Source organism: Watersipora subatra, chromosome 3 (assembly GCF_963576615.1).
Source record: "Watersipora subatra chromosome 3, tzWatSuba1.1, whole genome shotgun sequence".
NCBI lineage: Eukaryota > Metazoa > Bryozoa > Gymnolaemata > Cheilostomatida > Watersiporidae > Watersipora > Watersipora subatra.
Window position 1 is genome coordinate 51,683,072 of NC_088710.1, and position 25,626 is coordinate 51,708,697.

Sequence of the window (25,626 nt, forward strand, 5' to 3'; positions counted from 1 at the left end):
CAACACTTTTCACACTGGTGTATTGCAATTAATTTTTTATGTTTTTTAAGATATTGCTTATTATATTTTTAATTTGCTTAATTATTGCTTATTATATTATTGCTATTATTAATAAAAAAATATTTGTGAATAAAAACGTAAAATATCTTGGTGTTCATTAAAGATATTAAGCACTTTATAACATAAAAAACTATATTTAACAAAGGAAATAAGATGTAAGTTTTCAGAGGCAGATAGATTTCCTTTTATATTGTGAATATCAATTATTGTACTTGCAAATAAAAAGCTATGCAAAAATTACAAAACACACACTTAGCATCCAACTGCACCTGACTGACGGACTAAATAGCTATAAGCTTTTTAGGCAGTGCAAAATATCCTTAATTGTGTAGGCGCTAGACAAGCTATATGATGCTTTTTGAAAATGGTGATCTTTTTTTCACCATTTCAAGTTGTCATTAGTTTGTGCATTCATTCTGCACCCACAAGTTGAACCTCACATCAAATTATAATGAAACACGTATATAAATCTTGCATGTCGGTGTTAAATGTTCCTTTAACATGTGTAAAGAAATAGTTATTCGTGATAAAATTATTAAAATTGAAGAGTGTACCAGCATAGTTAAATAAAAGTTCTTATAGAGATGCCAAAGATTCACGAGTAATCGCATAGAAAAAACAAAAAACTCTATCATGTTTGTAAGGAGGTATTAGATTCTTAACATTGATCAGCACTTTACCAAAAACATTAGAAGGGCAGATGTGATATAGAACCTTCAAGATTTGTTAAACAGTTGTTATTATCAAGCCATTCCACACATTGGAATAAATGTGAAATAACCAAAATTCTATAAGAAGTTTCCTGTGGCAAGTTCAACTTTTTTCGCAGAAAATAGCTGACACTCTAGTACTAGATGTGAAGTACAATTTTACTTCATATTTAATCATGATTAATAGCTTTTAATGCTTCTATAGGAAGTATACCAAATTTTGGTGTGTTGAAACATAAGCTGCAATATAAAAACAGGAACAATGCCATATATGATGGACCAAAAGCTACATGTATGTGAACATGCTGCATGCAGGTTAGGTTAATTTTTATTATTATTATTAATTGTACAGCTGCAGAATAGAAACAAACTGGGAAGGTCTTTTACAGCAATGCTTTGAAATTTTATTACTGGTTGTGCGCATGTTTACCTTCCGTAACAATACATTTTTAATTGTCAATACTGCTTAAAAAATTGAAGTTAAAGTTTGTTTTCTTATGATGTCAAATACTGTGGTACACACATATCTACATTTTGTATATATATATTTCTCTAAATTTGTGTGTATGTCTGTGTATGTCCAGCTATAGCTATTAAAATCTTGGAATTAAATTTATGATGGATTTGAACTCACGGAGATTGGTACCACTCTATCATTGAGCTGGATAAGGCATATTGAACAAAGACATTATCATATATCGTATAGCGTATACACACGCTAAATTTTGTATTATTTGAAGTTCTATTAATTCTATATAGCACAATGTTTTTTCGTGTTTTTTTGAACTTCTATTTTTTGTTTTTCGTAAGATTCAATTGCTATATCGCAGTCAAGGCCAATCATTTTCACGCAAACAATCATATTATCTTCGTAGGGAAACGCCTCGACATGCTCTCTCCGTTTGGTCAGACAAAGACAGTACGATATCTCATTTTTACATTTGTACCAGTATCGAGAGGTACCAGTATCATCGTATTCAAAGTTTTGATAGATATCTTCTGGTGGAAAAGTAATATTTTTTATACATACACTTCTATGCAAGAATTATTATTGTTAATTCTACATATTCAGGATTTTTACTTTGTTTTCTCAGTTCATATCGACTGTATCATTAGCGAATCATCTTTTATTGTAATCGTAGCAAAACGGACTTAATTTAGCTATTACTTGCTAATTATTTCATATTTACTTTTAAACCCTTTTATAGCTGTTTTATTTTTTTTACCAACACAAAACATTTTCTTCGTGATATGAAGTTTGAAAGTTACAGTTTTGACTATGTTTATAAACCTTTACAGTTGTTTTTCTTTTCTCTCCTAATTTATTTCAACTACGCAAACACTTTTTTCATGATATGTAGTTCGAAACTCAAAGTGGCAAATGTTGTTTTACCTATATATATTCTCAAAGTATGTTTTATCTCTGTATGCATTCTGGCCTATAGCTTTTAAAATCTTGGAATAAAGGATCTGTACCAAAGAAGTTTTGATCTCAGACCCTACTCTTTGTTAGTCCGACACCCTACCCAATAGGCCACAGAGAATGAGTTGTTAGTTCACTGATATACATAAGTTACTATTATAATATGGGAGCACATACCCAACGGCTTTGCATACCACGCAGGGTGATTGCGTTAGTGATTGTCATTAGTTAGCTCACTAAAATTTTTCATTGGAAATCTGCCAGGCTAATAGCAAGTGGCAAGCAACTCTCATTACTTCTAAGCTGATTTTTAATACTCGGCAACGCCAGTTAGCACAGATAGTTTTAAATACAAATCAATTTTCTGTACAAAGACTTTTTTATTACCTGGGCAACGCCAAGTAGTATAGCTAGTATGAATATATTGTTTGCTTGTTTTGTTGTTACATAATTATCGGATACATAACTTCTGCTATTTAGCTACTAAAATGCAAAATAAGGTAATCTACTTTTGAGTTTGTTTCAGTTTATGCACCAAGCTATTTTTGTATGTTTGGTTTACACTGTGTGTGCTTGTTATCATCTATAATGATTTGTAATATTGTAATACGTAGATTTTAAAGTCTCACAGGGCTCATCATGGCAGCTATAAATTTAAAGAACGATCCTTTAACATTCTCTGAAGTATCTCAAGAAGCAGATTATTATGATATCTGGCTGTTCACTTCTGCAAGAAGATATAAACACATCAGCATGTATGAGACGGACAAGTCCGCATCTGCTTTAGCTTGGCATAGCGATGGCTGCAAGGGTAAGAGACGGTGTCTATAATGTTGTTTTAGCAATTAGAATTGTCTTATCTTGCAGTTCAAATAGTAAATTTGTTTTAATTTTCGCAAAATGAGTTATAGCTTCCTAGTGTGATGGGATGGAGTTTTTTTTGGCGCAATATTTGCAGTCCGTGAATTCTGCTTTATATTATTTGTGCTATGACAAAAACGTAAACAAGAACTTTTTGAGACCCAACGTAAATGAGGCAAGTAATGACATCAATAGTTACTTTAATATGAATGTCAAGTGAAGAAATTGATAAATGGACAATTAGTCTGTAATCTGAAATTATATGGAGAGCTTGAAGTCTTTTTGGTGCACAGTATATAAATATGTGATTGAATTATACTTCTATCTATTTTTTGTGAAAATGTAGGTGAAAGACTTTAAGGCAGAATTTTAACTCTAGACGAATTTGAACAGTTGGATGGACAATCTCTCTCAATCTGTTCCAGTCGATCATGTCGACAATGGCTGTTTTGTGGTTTAGGCTTCATCACCGACTTCCATGCAGCTCTGTTGTCACCTTAACTTACCATCTGTGTGTGGCTAGTTCCCTTAATTTTATGTTACGCTTAGCTATATCTTTATATCTCAGTTTGGGTCTGCCCTGATTCCTCCTTGCGTGCAGTTGTGAATATACTAGTAGGCTTTAAATGATAACCAATAATTAGACTATCGGTGTTTTGTGGACAGAATCAATATTTGATGTATACATAACAAAACGGTTTGCTGTTTAGTTTCTAGCAGACACGAGTTTTGTAAATAATATTCTGTCTGGTTAATGCATATGCGATAAATTATTAGTTCACTTGGGACCCACAAATTAAACACCATTTTTTAGGTTTATTTGTGGGCACTGATGAGGCTGTTAACAATGAGCTGATCCTCTACAGTCTGCCTATAGTCAATTTTAGTGACAAAGATCGACTGTCTAAGAATAGAGAAATGTCAATACTGGCTGCAACGACTTGCGCCGGAGCCTGTCACGCCATCGTCTCTGCACCTTCAACGTTTATGGTTGGTTATTCTATTACTTACTGATTTATTTTGGAACTTTACTTATATTTCTGCTGTAGCCTTTAAGAGTAATGAAACTGTTGTAATGAAATAAAGCCTCTCATCAACAAACTGTTGCTATTTTCAACTCTGACAAACAGTATTGTAATAATTATGTTAACAGTTTTTTATAAGCAATGGAACATTACGACTATCTTCTTTCTGCTGCTACTATTTCAGGATCCAAATATTGTTGTAAGAACAGAGCAAGTCTCAGCAGCGATGTTTATTCATTCACTTCAAGGTGAGATGGATGACGCAACTATTCATGAGATTAAACTGGTAATATACCATTTTGATATTTCCATAGACTAATTAGTCAGAGTCGTTAAGTTGGTTGTGGAGGCTATAACTATGCCTTTTATAAATGTTACCCTCAACGATCATGCGCGGCCTTTCTGTTAGATTTTTCTTCTTAGCAGCAACTGTCGAACCGCTAGGTTTTACTGTAGTGTGAACCTCAAATTGACCTTTTCTTTTGCCAAATCTGAAAAGTATTGCTGATCATTCGTATATCTTCAAGTTAAAAAAATTGTGTTTTTCAATGCCAGATACATGTAGTAATTTTGTTTTTTCTTTAAATTATTATTCATGATATACTGGGCTATCTTCCAGCTTATCCCACCCCCAAAATCAGCAAACATCGAGCTACTGTACGTTGGCCACTCTTCATTGATGTTCAGTTGTCAGTACTTTTAGAGAGGACGCAACTCCCTCATTTACACTTTCAGTTTCATGTTCCAAATAAAGATTTCTAGAAGCTCTATAATAAGCCTAAAATAGCTTGTTCCATTAAAAGCTTATGTTTGTGCTAATACTGCAGCACTGCTGCACCATATCTATCAACAAGGCGACGGCAGAAGCTCCCGCTATTGCCTGATCGCCACTTGGTTCGCAGAGTCACTGAGGTCTACTCGCTGATTTGCTACACCTAGTTTACTAGGTCTATTTACTTTAGTGTGTTCTGGTAATAAACCAGCCACCAGCTATGTGTCCAAGTTTAACAGTCGGCTAGAACTCTCAAATGACTGTCCGAGTGCAGAATAAGTGTATTCACAGTGTCATATCACTCTAGAAGGAACTAGAATGAGACTGCTCTGCTCGTCTTGTGACAAACGTCACTAAGTCCTATATAGCTTTTTATGGGAATAATTTTACTTGTCATCTTGAAATCATGCATCTTATAAAATGGAGCTTTTTATTTTGATCTACTTTTCTATATTTTATGTAGTTAGAATATGCAGAATATAACAGAAAAATATTAACTAAAAGTTTACTATTTGAATTACTAATTTAGGTGCAAACATTGATTGTATATTCAAAAATTACACTTGGCTGATGATCATCCTGTCGAATTATTTTGTTACAGCTACATACTGAAAACTTGTTTACCTCTCAGATGTACCCACCAACTGTTCAGCTTAGTGGTAACACGAGTCTTTTATGCTCTGTCAGTCTACAACAGCTAATGTGGTATGACGTCTTTTCTCTAGCGAAAGTTGAAGAATTTTACAAGGGTATGTTCACATTGTATTAGAACACAAATGTATCTTGTGGAAAAGAGGTCAGTTTCATGGTGTGAAAACCAGCTTTCTGTAGCTTATTCAACCCCTTAAGTTACGTTTTACATCACTTGGAATTATTTTGTGACTTACCACAGGATCTTTAAGTATATCCACATTACTCATTTTTCATATAATTGTGATAGCAGTTATTCTACAACTTGGTAATGTTATACTGTATATTTATTATTTTATGCGCTTGTGTATTTTGTAAATCTAGTGTTGTATTCTATTCTTCGACTGCTGTTTAGGAAAAGATGTATGGGCAAAACACCCTACATGCAATCTACAATTATAGAGTTTTAGTGCTACAAAAGGTCACCTGTTGGTGTCATGTTATATGTACCTGTGTTATTTCGTTACTACAAAGTTGAGTTTACTGTCTTCACATCTAAATAGCATTAATAATATGAAGTCAAGTTGGAGAATATGACAAGTTTTCGCATATTCAGCAAAATATCTTTGTGCAACTTTTGGTGTTTAGTGTGATTGAAAATGTACAATCAACCTTTTCAGCTTTTCATGAAAGCACTCTTTTCATTGTCAACACTTTAGTTGGATTTTAACTAAACATTCTACAATGTAATATAAATTTAGACGATGAGGCATTAACGGAGCCAGTCTCAACTATCTTCTGCCTAGATGACAACATCTGTATCACTTGTGGTAGTAGAACAGGTAGAAGCATGCTGATTGACAGACGAGTGCCAAATGCCTTCACAAATCTCCTATCACCTGTCAGCGATTCCGTAAGGGAACTATGTAATGCAAAGCCTGCTGAATATAATATTTTTAGGTTCTCTCAAGTTGATGCTTACATATACTGATCTTTTTGAAGCAATAGCAGAATACTTAAGTTCTGATGATAACTTTTTTGCATCTGCCAATTGTTTTAGGGTGCTCGCTGGTTATTGAGCGGGATGAGAGGAAATGATGTCATTCGATTGAATGACAACAATGAACTTACCCTTGGTGACATCAGAAAGCCTGGTACTGACAAATGTCAGTGCATGTTAGAAGCTCCAATAAGAACAAGGACTGTTCCCTTTACTTCGCAAGTTAGCAAAAACATGCTATCTCTTTCAGGTATTTATGTTGCTTACCGCCCACTGGGGCATCATTCTGAATTCAATCACTGATCTAAGCATAAGTGAGTGCATCTAGTTGGTGCTTTTTATTCACATGAGTTCAATCCTTTTATTACACAGGTAAAGATAACCAAGTGAGATTGTATGATTTGGAAGGAATTGAAAAGAATCAATTGCTTCGTCCTGAATTCTTTCATGACGGTCATCTACCAGATATCGAGGGAGGAGACATGCCACGCATAACTTCACATTGTTGGAGTCAAACGGCTGAACCTCTGATAGCCTCTGCATCCAACACTGGCCAGCTGCACATATGGAAGCACGACCAGGAAAAGGGATAACCTATACATTACATTATTTGTACTAACCCTATGCTTAATCATGTTTAGTGGTTGAGAAAATTCTATATTTCTTTATTCTATACCACTAAAATTAAACGTGTAAAAAACCTACCTTAAAAAGTGTTTTTTGTACCACATTATGGTAGGATAATATTAAATAGTGAAGTTAAAATATGAGTTAATTCAGAGAGGGCGGACCAGGGCCTGCCCAGTGCAGATCTACTGTAGGCCATTTTGTTTGAAGGCATTTTAATATTTCGCTAGAGTCTATAGATACAGCGATATCCTGTGGGTCTTTTAGAGTAGCCTCTGCGCGGTGATACTCAATCTAAATGTCAAAGAAAGGTCAGTGTCATTTACGCTTGTCATTGTGTTCAGCACAACAAATTATTGTTGTGCTGAATACAACAATAAATAAAAATACAACAACAAATTACAACAATGAAAGTCAATAAGTCACAAATGTGGAAAAGCTGAATAAGAGGTAAGTAGAATAATCCTGCTGAACTGGTTAAGAAATTACTCACCTTATTGGAGTTGTTGGAACCTTTTATACCGTTGTAGTGGCAGAGAGAAAATGTCCTCGCTTTTTTCTCGTTCTTATCTTCAGCGAAGAATTCTTCCATGAAGGAATGCACAAAAACTATTCCAAGGTTTTCAGGATCTAGCTTTTCCTTCACTATATCGACACTGAGAAGAGAGATAAATGCAGATATCTTTGAATTTAAAATTATAACCATCAAACTATCAAGCAAATTTATGTGCAGACACAACAAACATGTTTGCAAAAATTACTTCACTTGTGACCTGAGAAATTGTGTGGTTACTGTTAGAGCAATGGCAGTCAAACTTCAATATGTGAAATTAACCCATTCCAAGGTATTTTTGTATATCAAAACAGTGTAGTACGGTGGAGCAAATATTCTTGTTAGAATCACAACATTTAATTCATTCCAGTGCTTATAAATTTGACAATAAATACTTCAGAAAATTATATCAGGCATTAAAGGCAATGCAAAATGTAAAACCACAGGAAGAATTGAACTGTCTAAAAAAACCAAGCTAAGTAACAACCAATATTACAATTTTTTAGAGTGATTTCTCATTCATGTTAAAAATAGGCTTGTACACAAAACGTGCAGCTAGCATTAGAAATATGCATTTAGACCAATTAAAACTATGCTAACATAAAATTAATTTGGTTATAATTTTGTGTTTTTAAAATTCATATTATTTGAATTATTTAATATTTACATTTGATATATTTTAGATTTTGTTTTAGTTATTACGGCCAGCCATTCCAGTTTTCTCATTTCAGGCTGGCTTTTCTTCTCATCACTTTTTTTTATGAGAACAATGTAGTAAACAGTTGGAAAGATTTTATAAAGAATTGATTTTTTTCTAAATTCTGATTCGAAGATATATAATTTTTTGCTTCAACTTTAAGAAATGCATTGCCTCTTTCCATCACTCCTATGACCCACACTAATCATTTTTGAATTCATAAGTTTAAAACTTGAAAAAGTAAATGATGGACTATGACGTAAAGTATGTGACGGTGAACTGCATGCATATGCGCCGACTTACAAAACTGCCTGTTAAAAACTTTGAATGTTAAGGTTATGGAAAAGTCAAGGTTTGACTATATTCAGCATTTATGTATAAGTGGAAATTTCACTTTTTAAGGGAGCTGCAACTAGTCTCAGAAGATGAAAACATAATTGACTACATACATATACGTTTGAAACTGTTTGATATGGGGCTCAAGACCATGCATGTTTTTGTTATTACAGACTTTGTATTTTCAGCTTCAGTGCAGCTAGCATCAATAGTGCTGTCACCGCTCTCCCTTGTTTACTAAGTTTGCCTTCGGGTTCCCTTCGTATACGGAGTACACAATTGGGTACACACGAGGCATTTAGATTTCTATTGCATACACCTCACAATTTCAGGAAAATGCGCAATTTTTCGCTTTAATTGATGTACGCAATAACCAAAACAGGCATAATAACCGCATGCGCGGCGATGTGTCAGGAAAAGCCATGGCCGACAACTTTTACTAGTATTTCAGGCTACAATAACCAGATGCTTGCCTTATAACAAATGTGCTCAAAGCATGCTAGAAATGCTGTCTCATTTGTTTATGCGTTTTTGATAGAGCAATGATCATGTCTGCCACATATCACTGAAAATAGTATGTAGGAAATAACTCCAAGTATATGGATACTAAGATTAAACAAATGTTTATCGAGTAACCCAATTCATAAAAGATTATATTATACTCCTTTTCGTGTGCACTCCTCTCGGTTAGTCTTAGGGAATCAAAAAGCGACCATAGCTTTCACTATCAAGAAACATTTCTACAGAAATCAAGGTTCAATATTAAAAGCCAGCATTAGGTATCGGAGACGTGATCTATGCAAGAGTGTACTTGCCACACCCTCCCAGCTCCTTGCATTTGCTGTTTGACAAATGCCATATGCTATTCTACTTAAGTAATACGGCCTTTTAATGGACCTACTATCCAGGGTCAGAAACCAGGCCAAGGGCAGACATCAGCTCTCCAAGAACGGTTGAATCAAAAAAACTACGGCCTTCCTTATCGTAACTGTTAATGACTTTGAGAGCTTCAGAATGTTTGTCCTCCGCTAGTGCTTCCTCATCCTAACAATACATGCCAAGTTTACAATCTAACCTGGAGAGATTCTTCGGAGCTTTTAAAGCTGAGCTGCAGTGATGTATACAGTAAGATTCGCTTTACCCAATTCTCACAAGAAAACAGTAGATGGTACACTTTTAAGGTATGTGCAGCGCTGTCTATCAACATGGTTGATGTTTCTCAATAAAAATCAACAATAAAATATCAAAAGAACGTTAAAGAAGGCTTACTTGAGTAAATAAAACAGTTAGGTGAGTCTGACTGGCAAGAACCCAAAGGGGGTAGACTGGACTTTTCAAGTTCCACCCCACCTACAATCCAAATAGAGTACTAGTAGATAATTTTATAATGACGTCTGGTACAAAGGTGATTGATGCTGGTTGGAGCCGCAATGGCCAAGTAGAAAGTCTGCATTGCAATTCATTCTTATGGGCAGGATTTGTCTTATTTTGCTGTTCTATTAATGTACAAATATGTAAGCATCAATATTTGGAGCATAAAAACAGGAGATACACGCTGAAAAAATTTTGACACCGCTACAACAGCCTTTTACGGCCTACTGGCTTGAATCCTGACTTAAGACAAAATAACATCACATTGCTGAGCAGTGCGAAAAAAGTATGGAAGAAAAGGAATGTTTCTGTATTCAATATCAAGGTTACACTTATTATACCGATACCACGCCATCACACAAACACCTAGAGAGGAGAGTTAAAATTGTCAATTCGTTAAATTAAGCTAATGTTGCGTTGGAAGAATTTGTTAGAATGTCTTCTATAACTGGTAAGCATGAACACGTGGATGTGAACTAGGTATTATGTCAGTTAATTGACCTTGTGGGTCTACCTAGTTTACTCATCGAGATTACAATTCTAGTGAAGTTGATATCTCACATTTTTAAGTATATATGCAATAAAATCATTAGTTAGCAATAAAGAATACCTTCGTAATGTGGTACGCTTCCAAAATTGTCAAGAACCCAACCTGAGATTGATTCGAGATTCCTTGCATTTCTGTAAAATATAAAAAAGGTGAAAGCGCAGTGTCAACATTGACCACAGCTCATTACACAAACCTGAATGGAAAGTGCATGCAGTGCTAAGTGCTATTACTCAGGGAAAAGTTGAGTTTTTACAGTAAAGGAAATATTTTGTAGCATGGGTAGCAATCTGCAAACAAGTTGACACAAGGAAGGTGTTTCACAAATATGGAAAACTTCACAACTAACTCTTTTATCATAGTTCCATGAGTGTTAAAGATTCGTGCTCAAATACATTTAGTTCTCAAAAAGGTTTTATATAATGCATGTTTAATGTTATATACAACCTGAAGCATTTAGCGATAGTTTTGAAACTGTGGAGCAAATAAAACGAAATACAATGCATTTTCATGCGAATATTTGCTCCAACATATGACGGTTTTGAGGTACAAAGAGAACAAGATTAGGTATTAACTTCATAAGTCATAAACTTCATTATAATTCTTTTTACAATTGAGTTTATTTACAAATGTTATGTGTTATTTGAAACATAATGTATTTAATTTTTGTTAAATGTACAGACGTTACACTACATAAGAACATTCGTGTTCGAACAACGATAGATACGAACAGTGTCATGCGTACAGACTAGCTCTATCCTATAACCCTTATATTTAACAATGCACATGTATATTTCACTATATCTAACAATGTTGCATTAAATCTCATAACACTCATTAATATGTTTGCTACAGTTTGCAGTCAAAACTGGCTTTTTATGTACAATAGAAGAGGAGCTATGAGCATCGATCCATTGTAAATTTATATAACCACAATGATGCTATCAGATACGCTATAAACCTGAACGCCCAACAGTTATAATAATAAAATATTAAATGCTACAAATATATATTCAAGAACAAGTGACATAAACAAATCATAATTATAATACATGCAGTAACAAATGTTAACATTTTTGAAACAACAATATTTGCATCGTTTGTATGGCAGCTTGCGTTCTGATTGTTGATTTCATATGGAACGAAATCTGGCTGTTCAATACCTTCCAAAGCGTCTGCTCACCTCAACTATTTTTCGCACTGCTGAACTAGTCGATATTAACTACCTGACAACAACAATTTTTAGCAAAACAAAACTTTTACGCCTTGCCATTTGAAAAACTTTTCGCGAAAATAATGATAAACCTTTAGCCTATGCGCACTGCACAAGTTAGTCTGAGACGACCTACGAACACCTTTACTGTGCAAAAAGGTGTTTTAATAGGGGCCTTATTGGAAAACAGCTTTATTGTATACAAAAACATATTGAGCAAGCAAGGCAAGTTTCCTCAGTGTGATGGAGGGTAGATGCAAATAAAGGTAAATGATGGCCCTATTAACTTACTTTTGCCACCCACATCCTGTTCCCCGTCAAACACCTCAGCAACACCTTCGCCAGTCAGCAGTAGATTGACTAGGCACTGCCTAAATATATCAACAAGTAAATTAGTTTTAACAGCAACGTATTATTACCACAGTAGATGCTCCTTCAACGTAAATAATCTGTTCTATACAGGTTTACGTTATAAGGATTTTATGTTATATGACAGTTACATACATGCAAAGTGCTTAATCCATTCCAAGATCTTCCCAAACTCAACCCTTTTGGGCCTTCAAAAATGAAAAAAACTAAACTTAACTTTTTAATTTTAATTTCATAACTGTACAGTAACTGCGGTATTATTTATGGGTTTGTATCGATAACTTTTCTCTTTTTCTTATCACTTTCATTTGGTTTAGGGTCAATAAATATGGTAATTTTATGTCAAGATGAGCGGACACTTTCAATGTTAATATAAATCAGTTTTTTTATACAGAAAGATCTATCCTGCAAAGAATAAAAATTGTATATGTCCAACGTAAACTCAAACAGAAAAAAATATATTTTACTGTAATAAGATTGGTGTCTGTCTACCTGTCTGTTTGTCCGAAGCTAGGGTTAGAGGTTAGATTAAAACATCACAATTAACGATACTTCAAATTATGACACTACGGTTTGTGGACCAACACTCGAACACCTGCACCAATTGACCGCTTTTGGATATATTTTAATAATTGTGTAACGACTTATTATTTGCACTCTATCGGCATTCCTGATGATGCCTCACAGCACACTAGGCTACCAGGGTACTACTAGTACTTATTAAAGAAATACCTCTATATGCCATTTTCTCCCTCAAGGGTGGCAAAAGACAAAACAGTATTTTAAGGGCGACTATGAGACTCTCAATATTCAAATCAAATTTGAGAACTTGAACTGACTTGATGTTTAATGTTACATGAAATTCTCTACATAATACAAGTAAAAACTTTACATGAATTCTTCACGTTACCTAGAATTCACGTTATGGGAGCATCTACTGTAATATAAATCTGTGAATCCTACAGTCCATATGTAAGTTTTCTGTCCTTGTTGCTGATACCAAGAATAGAATAAGAATGCTGATCAGATTTAGCTTCAAAGGTTTAAAGCAAGCTATCAAACTTACAAATTCTACAACCAATGCATAATTCTAAGAACTCACCCGCCATGGCCGTATTTTGGGTCTACAAGGGGTTCACCCGAGTCTTCGACCACAGGTTGTAATCTGTCTAAACCCTAGCAAACATGATGAATTGTATTAAAGTTGAAAATAATCTTCAAGTTTGAATATGAAAATTTTAATTCCTCATTGAATTGAAATGAACGAGTCCAGTGCATCGAAGGAAACATGTTTTAGCCAAGGTACAAAGAAGAGCAGTGATCATTGACCTATCATTATAGTATTCTGTATTTATAATTCTATCACTCTGGTTGTTCAACATAGAAAAATGATAGCACAAGAAAAAGAAGACCTGATGCATATTGGCTTAACTAAGAGAAATCGATCGAAATCTGCTACTAAAACTGATTATTGGTTGTACTCTGATAGTCCCTCAACCAACATTTGGGTACGCCAATTCATTCTGTTGGTTTAGTTCATAGATAACATCGCGAACAATTCATTATGTTTCCATGACGCATTAATCCACAAGTTTGCATCATCCACAATATGATGCAAACTTGAGGAACACCAAAATACGCAAGTTAAAATAAGTTTTATTACTCACAATTTCTATCGAATGTCTCATGCCTGCGAAAGATAGAAATGGCGATTGCGAATTATGCGCATGAAAATGCAAATGCAATCTATTCTATTTAAACTACCTAGTGTCTACACTTTGGTCGTTCGAAAAATGCATGCTGCTCAGCGAGACAAGAGTAATGACCTCTGGCGTAGATATCCTTATCTTTTTTAACAAAGCGCCCGTGTTAATCCGGAACACGCGAATGTCCCATTGAAACGTTATTTGCACAGTAACTCAACATAGGCACAAGTCCAAATGCACGACATCCGCACAATGGAAACAGTGATTGCAAACAGGTATTTCAATGTAGACATGAAATTTACACTGTTTTAATGCCTGAAAAATTGGTTATTTGTAGTATCCTTCAATACATGGAAAGGATTAAATCTAGGATGATTGCATCCTCCAAAGGTGAATTGTATATGAGGTGATTTTCTACAAAATGGATTTTACAAAGGATTTTCTAAAAATAAGAAATGGTAACCAGTGAGCTATATATCCTGTTGGTATTGAAGCCCACATGGTACACTTTCACCCGTAACCATTCATAACTGCTTGCAGTAATACCAAAGTGAACTCATTATTAATCTAAATTAAATACTACTAAACATTTAAAAATAAGTAACCTTAAAAGCAGTTGTGAAAATTTAAATAAACGGATAGGCGATATTTAAATTTTATAGCAATCAGAATATATTAACTACATAAGATGTGCTGGTTTGTATACATACATGTACTTTTATAGCAATCAGAATATATTAACTACATAAGATGTGCTGGTTTGTATACATACATGTACTTTTATAGCAATCAGAATATATTAACTACATAAGATGTGCTGGTTTGTACACATACATGTACTTTTATAGCAATCAGAATATATTAACTACATAAGATGTGCTGGTTTGTATACATACATGTACTTTTATAGCAATCAGAATATATTAACTACATAAGATGTGCTGGTTTGTATACATACATGTACTTTTATAGCAATCAGAATATATTAACTACATAAGATGTGCTGGTTTGTATACATACATGTACTTTTATAGCAATCAGAATATATTAACTACATAAGATGTGCTGGTTTGTATACATACATGTACTTTTATAGCAATCAGAATATATTAACTACATAAGATGTGCTGGTTTGTATACATACATGTACTTTTATAGCAATCAGAATATATTAACTACATAAGATGTGCTGGTTTGTATACATACATGTACTTTTATAGCAATCAGAATATATTAACTACATAAGATGTGCTGGTTTGTATACATACATGTACTTTGGTACATACATGTACTTTGGTTTTAGCAATGACAATCAACTAGAATTTAAGAAAATTTGTTCACATGTGATTTTCACTGAGTATACAAAAAACACCTGCAATCATTTATTAGAAGGGATACTGAATCATCCTTGAAGTATGGAAACGCAGCGATAATGAATGTATATTTTCGGGAGAAGCTTAAAGCTACAGTATTTTTTGGTAAAGTGTAGTCATTCTATTGATTTTGTTTGCTAATCATTTCCATGCAACCCCAATACTAATTCTCAAAAAACAACTCTCATTCACAAGCTGCATAATATTCTAACATTTCAAAAACTAAAGTTGCAAATTTAAGTTTTTCAAGCAAGCAGAGCATATGCAAAATATAAATAAATATATTACCTAGTTCACACGAGCACAAAATACTGCCATTCTTGTTTTGTGGAAATAGACAGGAAGTTTAACTCAGGAAGATCTAACCCTTACATATAATGATTAAAATATGATTAATAAAAGTCGGCTTAGATGAAAGCACACAACATGCATTTTATCATTTTAAGGTCCCGACAAGATCAGGTGATCGATGGTACAAATGCAACAAGTTTAAAACCTTCTCATACAGTTGACAGAGTAGAGTATTCATGTTCTTTCTTCCTAACCTGACAGCTAGCAATGCTGTAAACACCTTGCTTTTAAATTACGCTCTGTGGCCTTTTAACTAATCAAAAGGATAGGTGCATGATTTCCAAGACCACCACCACATTCTTTACATTTCAATGATTTGAATTTTGTCAATGGCACATTGTCATTGTCACAGTGCAAATTTCTTTAAAGAGAGTTATTATGACAAACTGTCGGGTATGCAGAGGTTGTCAAAATTAAGCAAAACATAACAAATCATGTTTGGAAGTAGACATAAGAACAACATAGAGCAATCCCTGCATAAGTACGACACGTCCTAAATAATATTGAGACTCAAAAACCTGTAATCTATTTAGAAACGAAGGCCTTTTTGAGAGGTACAATTCAAACATTGTTTTGAATCCATTGGCACGAGGAACACTAGCGTGAATAAACGACCCTTTTGTCAACATTATGTAATACAAAAGGTGCTGTGTTAGCGATGGAGCAAAGAAATAGGATGCTATGTCTAAAATATAGTCATGAACAACTTACAAAGGTGAGTACTGTAGTATAGAGAAGTGAGAGGACCCCAAAATCGCCCATAATATTCTCAACATACGAGTCAAGAGTATCCTCCAGGTTTTCTAGTGCTAAGTCTTTATAACTACAACACATCATTGCGTATTTAGATGTCAGCATGAAAACATTACTCGTGGTGAGTATTAAAATAATGACATGCTCATTAAACATATCAGTATTAATTGTTGCTGTTAACATTTCCATATCCAGACGACAAGAATTGATGATAACCCTGTACTAGTGGACTAGAGTGCCTGACATCATGACACGTGATCACGGAGTTAAGGTGAACGAAATTGACATGAAATAGCTTTCATCCTGCCTGATCAGCAAAGTAAGCCAGTCTAAACTCCGGCGGCGGCAGCTTCTACTTCAACTTCTACTAATTTCTACTGCATAACAAATGTAAATCTGACATGATTAGCCATGATCAAAACAACTGTATCACTACTAGTGGGTCAACAGATAATAGTGTATACATTGAGCAATTTTTAGAGTAAAAATATATAAATAGCACATCAAACTTGGAAACAACAGACCACGTCATGAAAATTGCAACAAATTATTTAACTCGTCAGAACATGCCATTCAAACATGTGCTTACATTAATTCTTTGTGAAAGTTGTCAATGCTAAATATTTTAGGTCTTTTCTGACTTGATTGGCCATCAGAGTTAGTACTAGGTCCAGCTGTGTCCTCTCCAGAACCGTTCCAATGAGTGACAAGTCTAACATTCCCACCGTGTGAGACATTACATAAAATATCATATATAGATTTTCCTAACAGTTTCTGAGCGCCAGCCTCTACAAAGACAACCAACAAAGGCTGACATTACAAACTATAAGAATTGCGAAGTCTAAAAAATTGATAATTTAATTAGGCATCCCTAAAGGTAAACTTACAAAACATTTGTGAACATATTCATACATTTATAACTAGCACATGGAGCAGTCAATCTAAACATGTATAGTCCATCTTACTATGTATAGATATGCATAGATATAATCATATACATACATGTATACCCTATATATATAATCACGGCTGAGCTATCAGTTTATACTAAAAATATAACTTTAACTACAAATATAACTTTACAACTTTATAACAGTTTTAACTACAAATATAACTTTACCTGATATTGTTTTGAGATCATCAATAGTTACAACAGATGATTCAGACTGAGTGAATAATAGATTCTTTAGAATGTATGATTGAACAGGCGCTATAACAGCACATGGTCCTCCACTGTTCTGAATGAGGGCTGTAGGTTCACCCTCCGTAAAGTTGAGTCCTGAGAAACAAAACAGTGTAATAATAGTCATAGCCAGACAACTCCATCAGTATAACTTATATCATAGTGTGTCTATGGCTAATAACTAAATTGTAAAAATAGAAAAAACTGGATTTCTTGCATTTGGTTAAAATTGCAACGATGCCTTTTGAACTTAACTTCTTATAAAAATTCTATTTCTACTAGAAGTACAGTAGATGCTCCTAAAACTTAAATTCCACTTATGTAAAATTATGTAAAGTTTTTGCTTTGAGTTACGTAAAAAATTCCATATAACGTAAGGTGTCAAGTCAGTGAAAGTTCTCAAATTTGATTTGAATAACAAGCATACTATAGTTAGCCTTAAAAATACTGTTTTCTTTTTTGCCACACTTGAGAAAGAAGACAACATAGGCATATCTTTATTATACGTGATAGTACCCTGGCAGTCTAACCTGCCATAAGAGATCGTCAGGTGTGCTATTCTGACCTCTAACCCCGGCTTTAGACAGATAGACGGACAGACACCATTCTAACATATATATTTATGTGTTATATTTATATATGTGAATATATATTTTTGTTTTACTTATTTTAGCATGCAATAGTTTTATGTTTTTTTTTCCGACAAATTTCGCGGTCTGAAAAAATGTGAAAAAAAATCGATTCAAATTGCCATTGAAGGTGTGCCCTACCCTAACCTGAACTTGAAATTACCATAATCATGAACCAAAAACCAAGAGAGACAGATAATACAAACAGCGAAACTTTGGAAATACAAACCAGTAGTACCACAGTTATTGCACTACATGGTATAGTCATGAAATTAGAAAGCTGAGTTTAGTTTTTTTCCATGATTGAAGGGCCAAAGGGGTGAGTTTGGCCCTTCTATTAGAAATTAGGTGATTAACATGTATTTTACAGTTCCTACAACATAAAACCCCTGTAATCCAAAGTTTCTCGGAATTATTAATTACGTTGTAGTGGTGTAGTTGGTGTTGTCTGCTGTATTCTTCTTTCTGCATTGATCATTAAGTTATGTACTGATATTATTTCAGCAACAGTAAATGTGTCTTGTTATGCACTCCAATTACTAAATACGAGGTTTAATGATGTATTATCATGTACAACTGAATGAAAATATGCCTGTGACTGATGATATAGACAATAAAGACCATTTGTTTGACCATGAATGTTAATGTTAGGGGCCTTGAAAAGTATATATACATATATATCATATATATATATATATATATATATATATATATATATATATATATATATATATATATATATATATATATACAGTAACTTGGAGTTATTCTGTATTGCCAAAAATTCAGGTCTATCATGAGGTTGTTGCCATCAGGTATGAGTGTATGTAAGCGAAGCCACTATAGCAACATTTTATAAGTCAGTGAGAGACATTACTGCAATTATTAATAGTAATAATAAACGTAAATATATTACAAAATCATATAATTTCTCATTTCTACTTAAAATAGTACACAGTAAGAAATCTACTTATGATTGCACTAACGTACCACTTTATTAACATACAAAGTGAGAGCAAATAAGCAATCGGATCGAAGCAATTTTCATCCTATGGTAATGATAAGAAAAAGTAATGTAGTTGAAGGTGAAAATTACAAAGATTAATTTTTTTTATACTTTTTTTATACTTTTCGATAGCACGTTGTATAGCTGTGTGTAAGTATCTGTAGTATCTATTTAAGTATATTCATAGGTTTTTGGTCTATGGAACAAATTGAATAATTTTTAGTGTATCGTTATATAGAAAACTCTGCTCCAACACACAACGGTATAACCAAATGGAGAAGGTTTAATGAACAAATTAAGTTCATAGGTAAAGGTAGAACTGCGAATAAAGACCACTCGTATTTTTTTGTACTGTTTTTGGAGCTATGGAAAATATCTTCATATAAATACAGTTGCAACCAAGAATTTAAAAACTTGACGAAGGATATTCTACATTGACTTTCACTACACAACAGCTAATGACAATATTGTAGGAAAACACAAAGTTTTCTGGCAATTATTTTAATGAGAAAATGGCATTTTATCGTTTCTTGCTTGAATTGATGCTTCATAATGGGCAGACATAAAAATAGGCAGTTATTTTTCTGCCAAAGCGGAAAGTAGCAGAAAACACTAGTTTCCAATGCATAAAATTGATTAACTGGACTGAAAAGGAGCACTCTATAATTTAAAAATCTTTGGCATGATTGAAAACATAAATGACAAATTATTTAAGCTGACTTCTCCGTCAAATATTTATAACATGAATGTATTTTAAAAATAGTTTTTACAGTGGTGACTTTTAAACACCTAGAATTCTTAGGCTCTATTGAAAACTACTCAGATGTTGAGATATCTGCACGTACCAGCATCAAGTCGAATCTTAAAAGAGGCTTGCATTCAAAATGTTTACAAGTTGTTGCGGTAAGCGACACTGAAAAATTATTACAGTCGAAAACCATATATGATATATGATACTTGCTAGAAAGGGATAACGTGCTTACAAAGAAAGTGGTTAAGAAGCATAGGTTTTAAAGTGAAAGATTGAAAAAAATGAACAACAAAAGCAAAAAATCTATTAATTAATATTCTGTTAGCTATTAGTGAAGCAATAACTATAATTCACCACTTGCATGGAGCTTGAACACATGTAATTTAACATATTTTCGACTAATCATAAATTGCAATAAATTGGCTTTTATATCTCTATCTAAATGGCAAATCAATGTTTGACAATTTGGTTCTTCCTGAATGATGGGGGTGTTCGACACAGACACTAGCAGCACTTAAATTAGCAAATTGTTGCTCCATTGCTTGACCATTATGAATTAACATGGCATTGCTATGGACGTTTGCAACAAAATATGATGCATCATAATAAAAGACTAGCAGACTTCTCGGCGTTGTATGGGTATTAAAAAACAGCTTGTAAAACAGTGACAGGTAATGTAGTGGCCTGCCACTTGCCATTAGTCTGGCACACTGGCAATGGCTAATTTGAGTAAGCTTACTAATACGAGCCGTGATAGCAAACAAAAAATTACATTGCGCCGTAATGGAGAGCGGTAGCATTCGTATCCATCAATCTCGTGTAGCTTAATTGGTAAGGTATTTGCCTGGCGAATAGGACATTCTAAGATAAAGTCTGTGATACGGATTCTTCGTTCCAATAATTTAATAGCTATAGGTAGACAAACTGAAGGACACACAAACTTTGAGATTTATATATAGATGTTAGACATCAATGGAGATATGATAATAGTACGTACTATATTTTTGTGAATTGTCTCACAAAAATATCTGAAAGTGAGTGCTTTACACTACCAGCACATGTTGTATTTGATGCTGAACATATGAAATGTGCTCAATGTTATTATAAATATGCCTACTATATGTGTCTACCAACTAGCGTAAGTGAACCTTTTAAAAAGCATTATTTCATTATTGTAACTGGATGAACCGCATTGGGTATAAAAATTAAAAATATTTAGCTGCATTTGATAGAATTTCTATAACTTTTGGTTGTTTCTTTAAAGATAATATTAACTTGAATGCTGTGAAAATAAATTAATAGGTTGCCAGTAATCAGTTTGTTAGTCAGTTTTGGTACCTCGCAAAATGAATATTGAATAGACAATATGAAATGAAAATGAATAGACAATACACAAAATACTATAGCTAACCAACAAAACGTGGTCAAGACCTAAATGTGCTGGATTTGGATTGATCTAATAAGAATGCACTTCATTATACAGACATATTTTAAAAATTTCAGCGTCCAGAGCCTAGATACAACAGGTACAATTGTTTACAAAAACTAGTAACTGGCTCAACGATTACAGCGAGATATTCACAGTTACAAACGGATGTTCTTTTGATTAACAATTGAGCAGTAAACATTAATACATGGGTGCTAAATGTAACATGAGTTATCTGCACTCGCAACAAAATGTAAATTATATGGTATTGGTAATCTATCGAACGCTTGAAGCATCCATTTGTGTAAGCAGCCCTACGCTGAAAACCTTTTTACACCCTCTCGATACATACAGCTAACAAGCTTAAACTTTAAACTAACTAACGTAACAGCTTATACAAAACTGAATATAGTCATGTTAAAAACAAACTTTCAAGAACGTTGCTATGTTTTCTTTTAATGATTAAGAATGTTATTTTTTACGGTCATCACGACTGACCTTGTGTCCACCGTAAAAATACTTCTTCTGAAACTTCGTCTCCCCAAACCAATTTTTTTATGTTTGATGATATATCAGATGCTAATGTCTCCCATTTTAAAACTGAAGTTGCAGTCATCCTCAATGGAACTCAACGATGCGGCAAACTATACCATTAAGCAAAAATATTTCGATAGTAGGCTGACATCTTTATAGTCTAAATGACAATTCCACGAATAGTTTTTACTTTGGTGTTTTTTAATTTAAATGCAAAAATAAATTTTAAATATTTTATTTTACTTAAATTGAAAAAAATATTGATTATGTTTTTAATGCTATAAGCTGAGGTTCAAAACTGCGTTGTGACAGGGGAGATAATTTCAAAGACTTTCGATTACATTTTGCAATGAGTTAGACAGCCATAAAGAGGTGATAGCTCTAGTAGTCTAGTACTAGTTTTCAAACTGCATTTCCCTGAAATGTGTTACAGTTCTACAACGAATAGGTTTTTAATGAAAACAAGGAGAGTTTTTACAAATACATGCACCGTAATATGACAAGTAAAAGCACAATGTATTATGTGAAACAACCTATGTCGTGTTTAGTAAGACCTGGTTATTTATGGTTTGCAGGCCTACTTGTAATTGTTGTTAATTTGATTACCTGAATGATTGATTTGTAACTGTAAGCTTACGAGCCATTCAATAAAGAGTTGCAATGGTTTAAAACAAATATAAGGAATCTAGCAGTAAAATTCATAGCGGCATTTCATAGCCAAAACCTCCAGTTTTTGCTATTTGGCTATGTTTGGCTAAACTAATATTAAAATGCCAAAAATCTTTTAACTGTCTGTTATTGCAATTATTGCTTGTGTGTTCTTTTTGGTAAAATATAATTTTTAATGAAATATAAACCAACACAAATATCTTATTAAGCATATTACGGTCTAAAAATTCCTTTTTGGTTAAATGCATAAGCTTTTTTAGTGTTCCCTGGCTTTCACACTTTTATCTGCCAGCTAACAAGAGCTACAAAAATAGAGACACTTTTAACTTGCAGAAAAATCTTAATTGTTTAAACAGTAGTAGGCTATCAATTGTTCCACAATAAATGTGATATTCCAACGATGCGATCTGGCTGCATCAGCTTACAGCTGACATAGGGTTTGCTTCCTCCTGCGATTGGTGAAAGAATAACTGCTATGGAAGCTCTCACTTTTAGTAGTCGACCCAGTAAGCCACAACGTTGAGAGCCACTACATTGTAGGTACATGTATGTACTCCAACTAGACCAGAAGTGTGGTAAACCAAATGCAAAAGTGACAAATGACAAGCTAAATCAAGGCAGATCTCTATCAACTTGACAAACACCCAATCTACTCAATTCTGTTGATATCGTGGACACGGATGTTTATGTATACAAACCTAATATATAGTATGAATAATCTACTCTCCAATTTCACATGCAGGATTATTTATTTGGCTGACCATGTTTTGGCTGTAACAATATTACTAGTTTGTGCCATCACATTCTTTTTTCATTTTTATTTAGAAATTGCTGTTCAACATGGTGCCTATGCATTATTTAGAACACTATACAAGTAAAGCCGTGACCATTTTAATTACATTCTCTGATAATGGTTGTGTTGATATTTTCATATTTTTGGAGTCTTATTTTCCTTAACAATTTTATTAATTAATTAATTCATATTAATTTATTAATTAACAATTCCTTAGTTTTTTGACATTGCTCCTACTTTAACAGCCTAATTAAAGAAGTTTATAGGGCCTCTGAATTTGATTATTTTAAATGGACTTATTTTATTTTGTATTTTTTTACTAACTGTTGTTTGGCTTTAGTTGTATTGTCAGTAACAAAGCCTACCATGACAAAGCCTATAAAATATATAATATTGTTTTATTATTATTATACTGTGTTTAGTTTTTATGAAATTGCTACTAGAAACCAGCATTTAAAATCTTCAATAAATGAGAGAGCAGTTAGTCTCCTGAATTTTTTTATGATAAATAAGCGCTAGCCAAGTTTTGGTCATCTCAAAATTTACAAAGACAACCATTGGCTATATTTAACCAGTATATGATAATCAAGTTTTGAATTAATTCATTTGCCTTATCATCAAGTTTTGCTTTCCGTTATTCACAACATCAGGAAAAACTTAGAATTGACAGAATATTGTGTCTGTAGTAATCTATACTTCATATCATTTTTATTTTGTAATATTTTATGTTGTTGACGATACAATGTAGTTGAACAGCAATAACAATAATGCAACACTGCAGACGATAATAAGAAATGTTAACTACACAGTTGTTTAGTCGTACTTGACGTTTTCATTTATTATTGGTTTAGCTGTGTTAGCAGCATTCGTTGTGGCGTCTGCAGTTTTTCCATATTCTTTGTCAGTCAATACTATATAATCAATAATCAGGAGTTGTTACCACTATAGTTTTATGAGCTTTCCTAAATACCATGTTTGCTCATACTACCTTAGTTATGAGCAAACATCTTGCAAGCTCATCAGGTAGGTAGCAGACAGTTTTAAGTTGAGAACTTGTAACCGTACCAAAGCCAGGCAATGATTATAGTACACTTAATGCTAAGATGTCCAGCTTATAATGGAAATGTACTATTTGCACTCTGAGGCGTTTGTGGTCTACACTTGCACCAATGCCTCACCTCGGTTGGAACTTGTGAATATGGACCTACTGGCGTGAGATGTAAGTCTCCAGTCATAGGAAGACAATTTCTTTGCATGTTTCATATGATTTGCAGCATTACGGCTCGTGTCTTATCAGTGGGACTTACTCAATTTTGTTTATAGCCATTTACAAAAATACAAGCTTGTCTTTTAGTAACCCCGACTTATTATTTACAAGTAATCTAGATGTAATTTAAACTATGGCACTGCCTTCTGCTTTTTCTACTGGTGTGACAAACCCTTATTTTTCCTCACGTAGTGCTGGTAGAGCAGAGACTAAACCCACCACGCGCAGTAACTTGGGACTCAAATGCCCTGGACAATGCAATAGGTCTCTCTGCAGTTTTGTATTAAACAAAGAATGATGAGATGACATAGCGTGAATGAATATTCCCAGGCCTCCAAACCGCACGTGGTTCAAAGTACAACTGGTCTACTAGGTATAGCCAGGCCAGAGCCGCATGCTACACGGCTCTGCCAGATGTGAGAGGCGCTGCACCTTTTTTATTTTCACTATGGGAACACAAAAGCTGCGCTATACCGTGAGGCTAGCAATTAATACAGGTGGATGGCTTCTTCTTATAGCTCTTATAGCCCGTTTGAGCAAGACTGAGTACCCAATTATACATCTAGCTATTTTGAAAATTGTGATTGGAAGATTTCTGCGTATAGGGTTCAGGGATATTTTTGTTTATTATGTGTTAGTGAGCCTATACACAAGTATTAACTAGCTGTCCTACCCGGCATTGCCCAGGTAATAAAAAACTTTCTAATTAAAAGATTGATTTGTATTTAACATATAACTACAGTTGCCATTCTAACTTTCAAACTACATATCATGAGAAAAGTGTTTTGTGTAATTGAAAAAAATTAAGAGAGAAAATAAAAACAACTGTAAACGTTTTCAAACTTTGTCAAAGCATTTGTCAGATTTGCAGGTTCTTTTCTTTGGAGGCATTAGATGATGTGTAACTTCTGAAAATACATGTATTTAACAGATTAATAAAAAACTATGATAAAATATGGTAGTATTTTGAGGTTGAAACTTTATTAAAACG

General features: G+C 33.7%; 2 protein-coding genes across 2 annotated transcripts; one reads left to right on the top strand and one right to left on the bottom strand.

Annotated features, from left to right (window-relative positions):
- The first annotated feature begins 2,816 nt into the window (after positions 1–2,816).
- On the top strand, positions 2,817–7,075 carry LOC137389734 (WD repeat-containing protein 73-like). The gene is made up of 7 exons (XM_068075817.1): positions 2,817–3,004; positions 3,869–4,044; positions 4,264–4,365; positions 5,453–5,600; positions 6,243–6,394; positions 6,542–6,731; positions 6,854–7,075. The coding sequence occupies exons 1-7, from the start codon at positions 2,833–2,835 to the stop codon at positions 7,072–7,074; spliced, it is 1,161 nt and encodes a 386-aa protein (XP_067931918.1). The 5' UTR covers positions 2,817–2,832; the 3' UTR covers position 7,075.
- A 24-nt stretch (positions 7,076–7,099) lies between these two features.
- LOC137389733 (ubiquitin carboxyl-terminal hydrolase MINDY-3-like) lies at positions 7,100–22,256 on the bottom strand. Its single transcript, XM_068075815.1, has 11 exons — positions 21,871–22,256; positions 17,498–17,656; positions 16,967–17,165; positions 16,336–16,447; positions 13,297–13,370; positions 12,117–12,196; positions 10,676–10,746; positions 9,964–10,044; positions 9,596–9,738; positions 7,602–7,764; positions 7,100–7,402 (listed from the first exon to the last, which is right to left on the bottom strand). Exons 1-11 carry the CDS (start codon positions 21,986–21,988, stop codon positions 7,253–7,255), a joined length of 1,350 nt encoding a protein of 449 aa, XP_067931916.1. The 5' UTR covers positions 21,989–22,256; the 3' UTR covers positions 7,100–7,252.
- Positions 22,257–25,626: the final 3,370 nt, after the last annotated feature.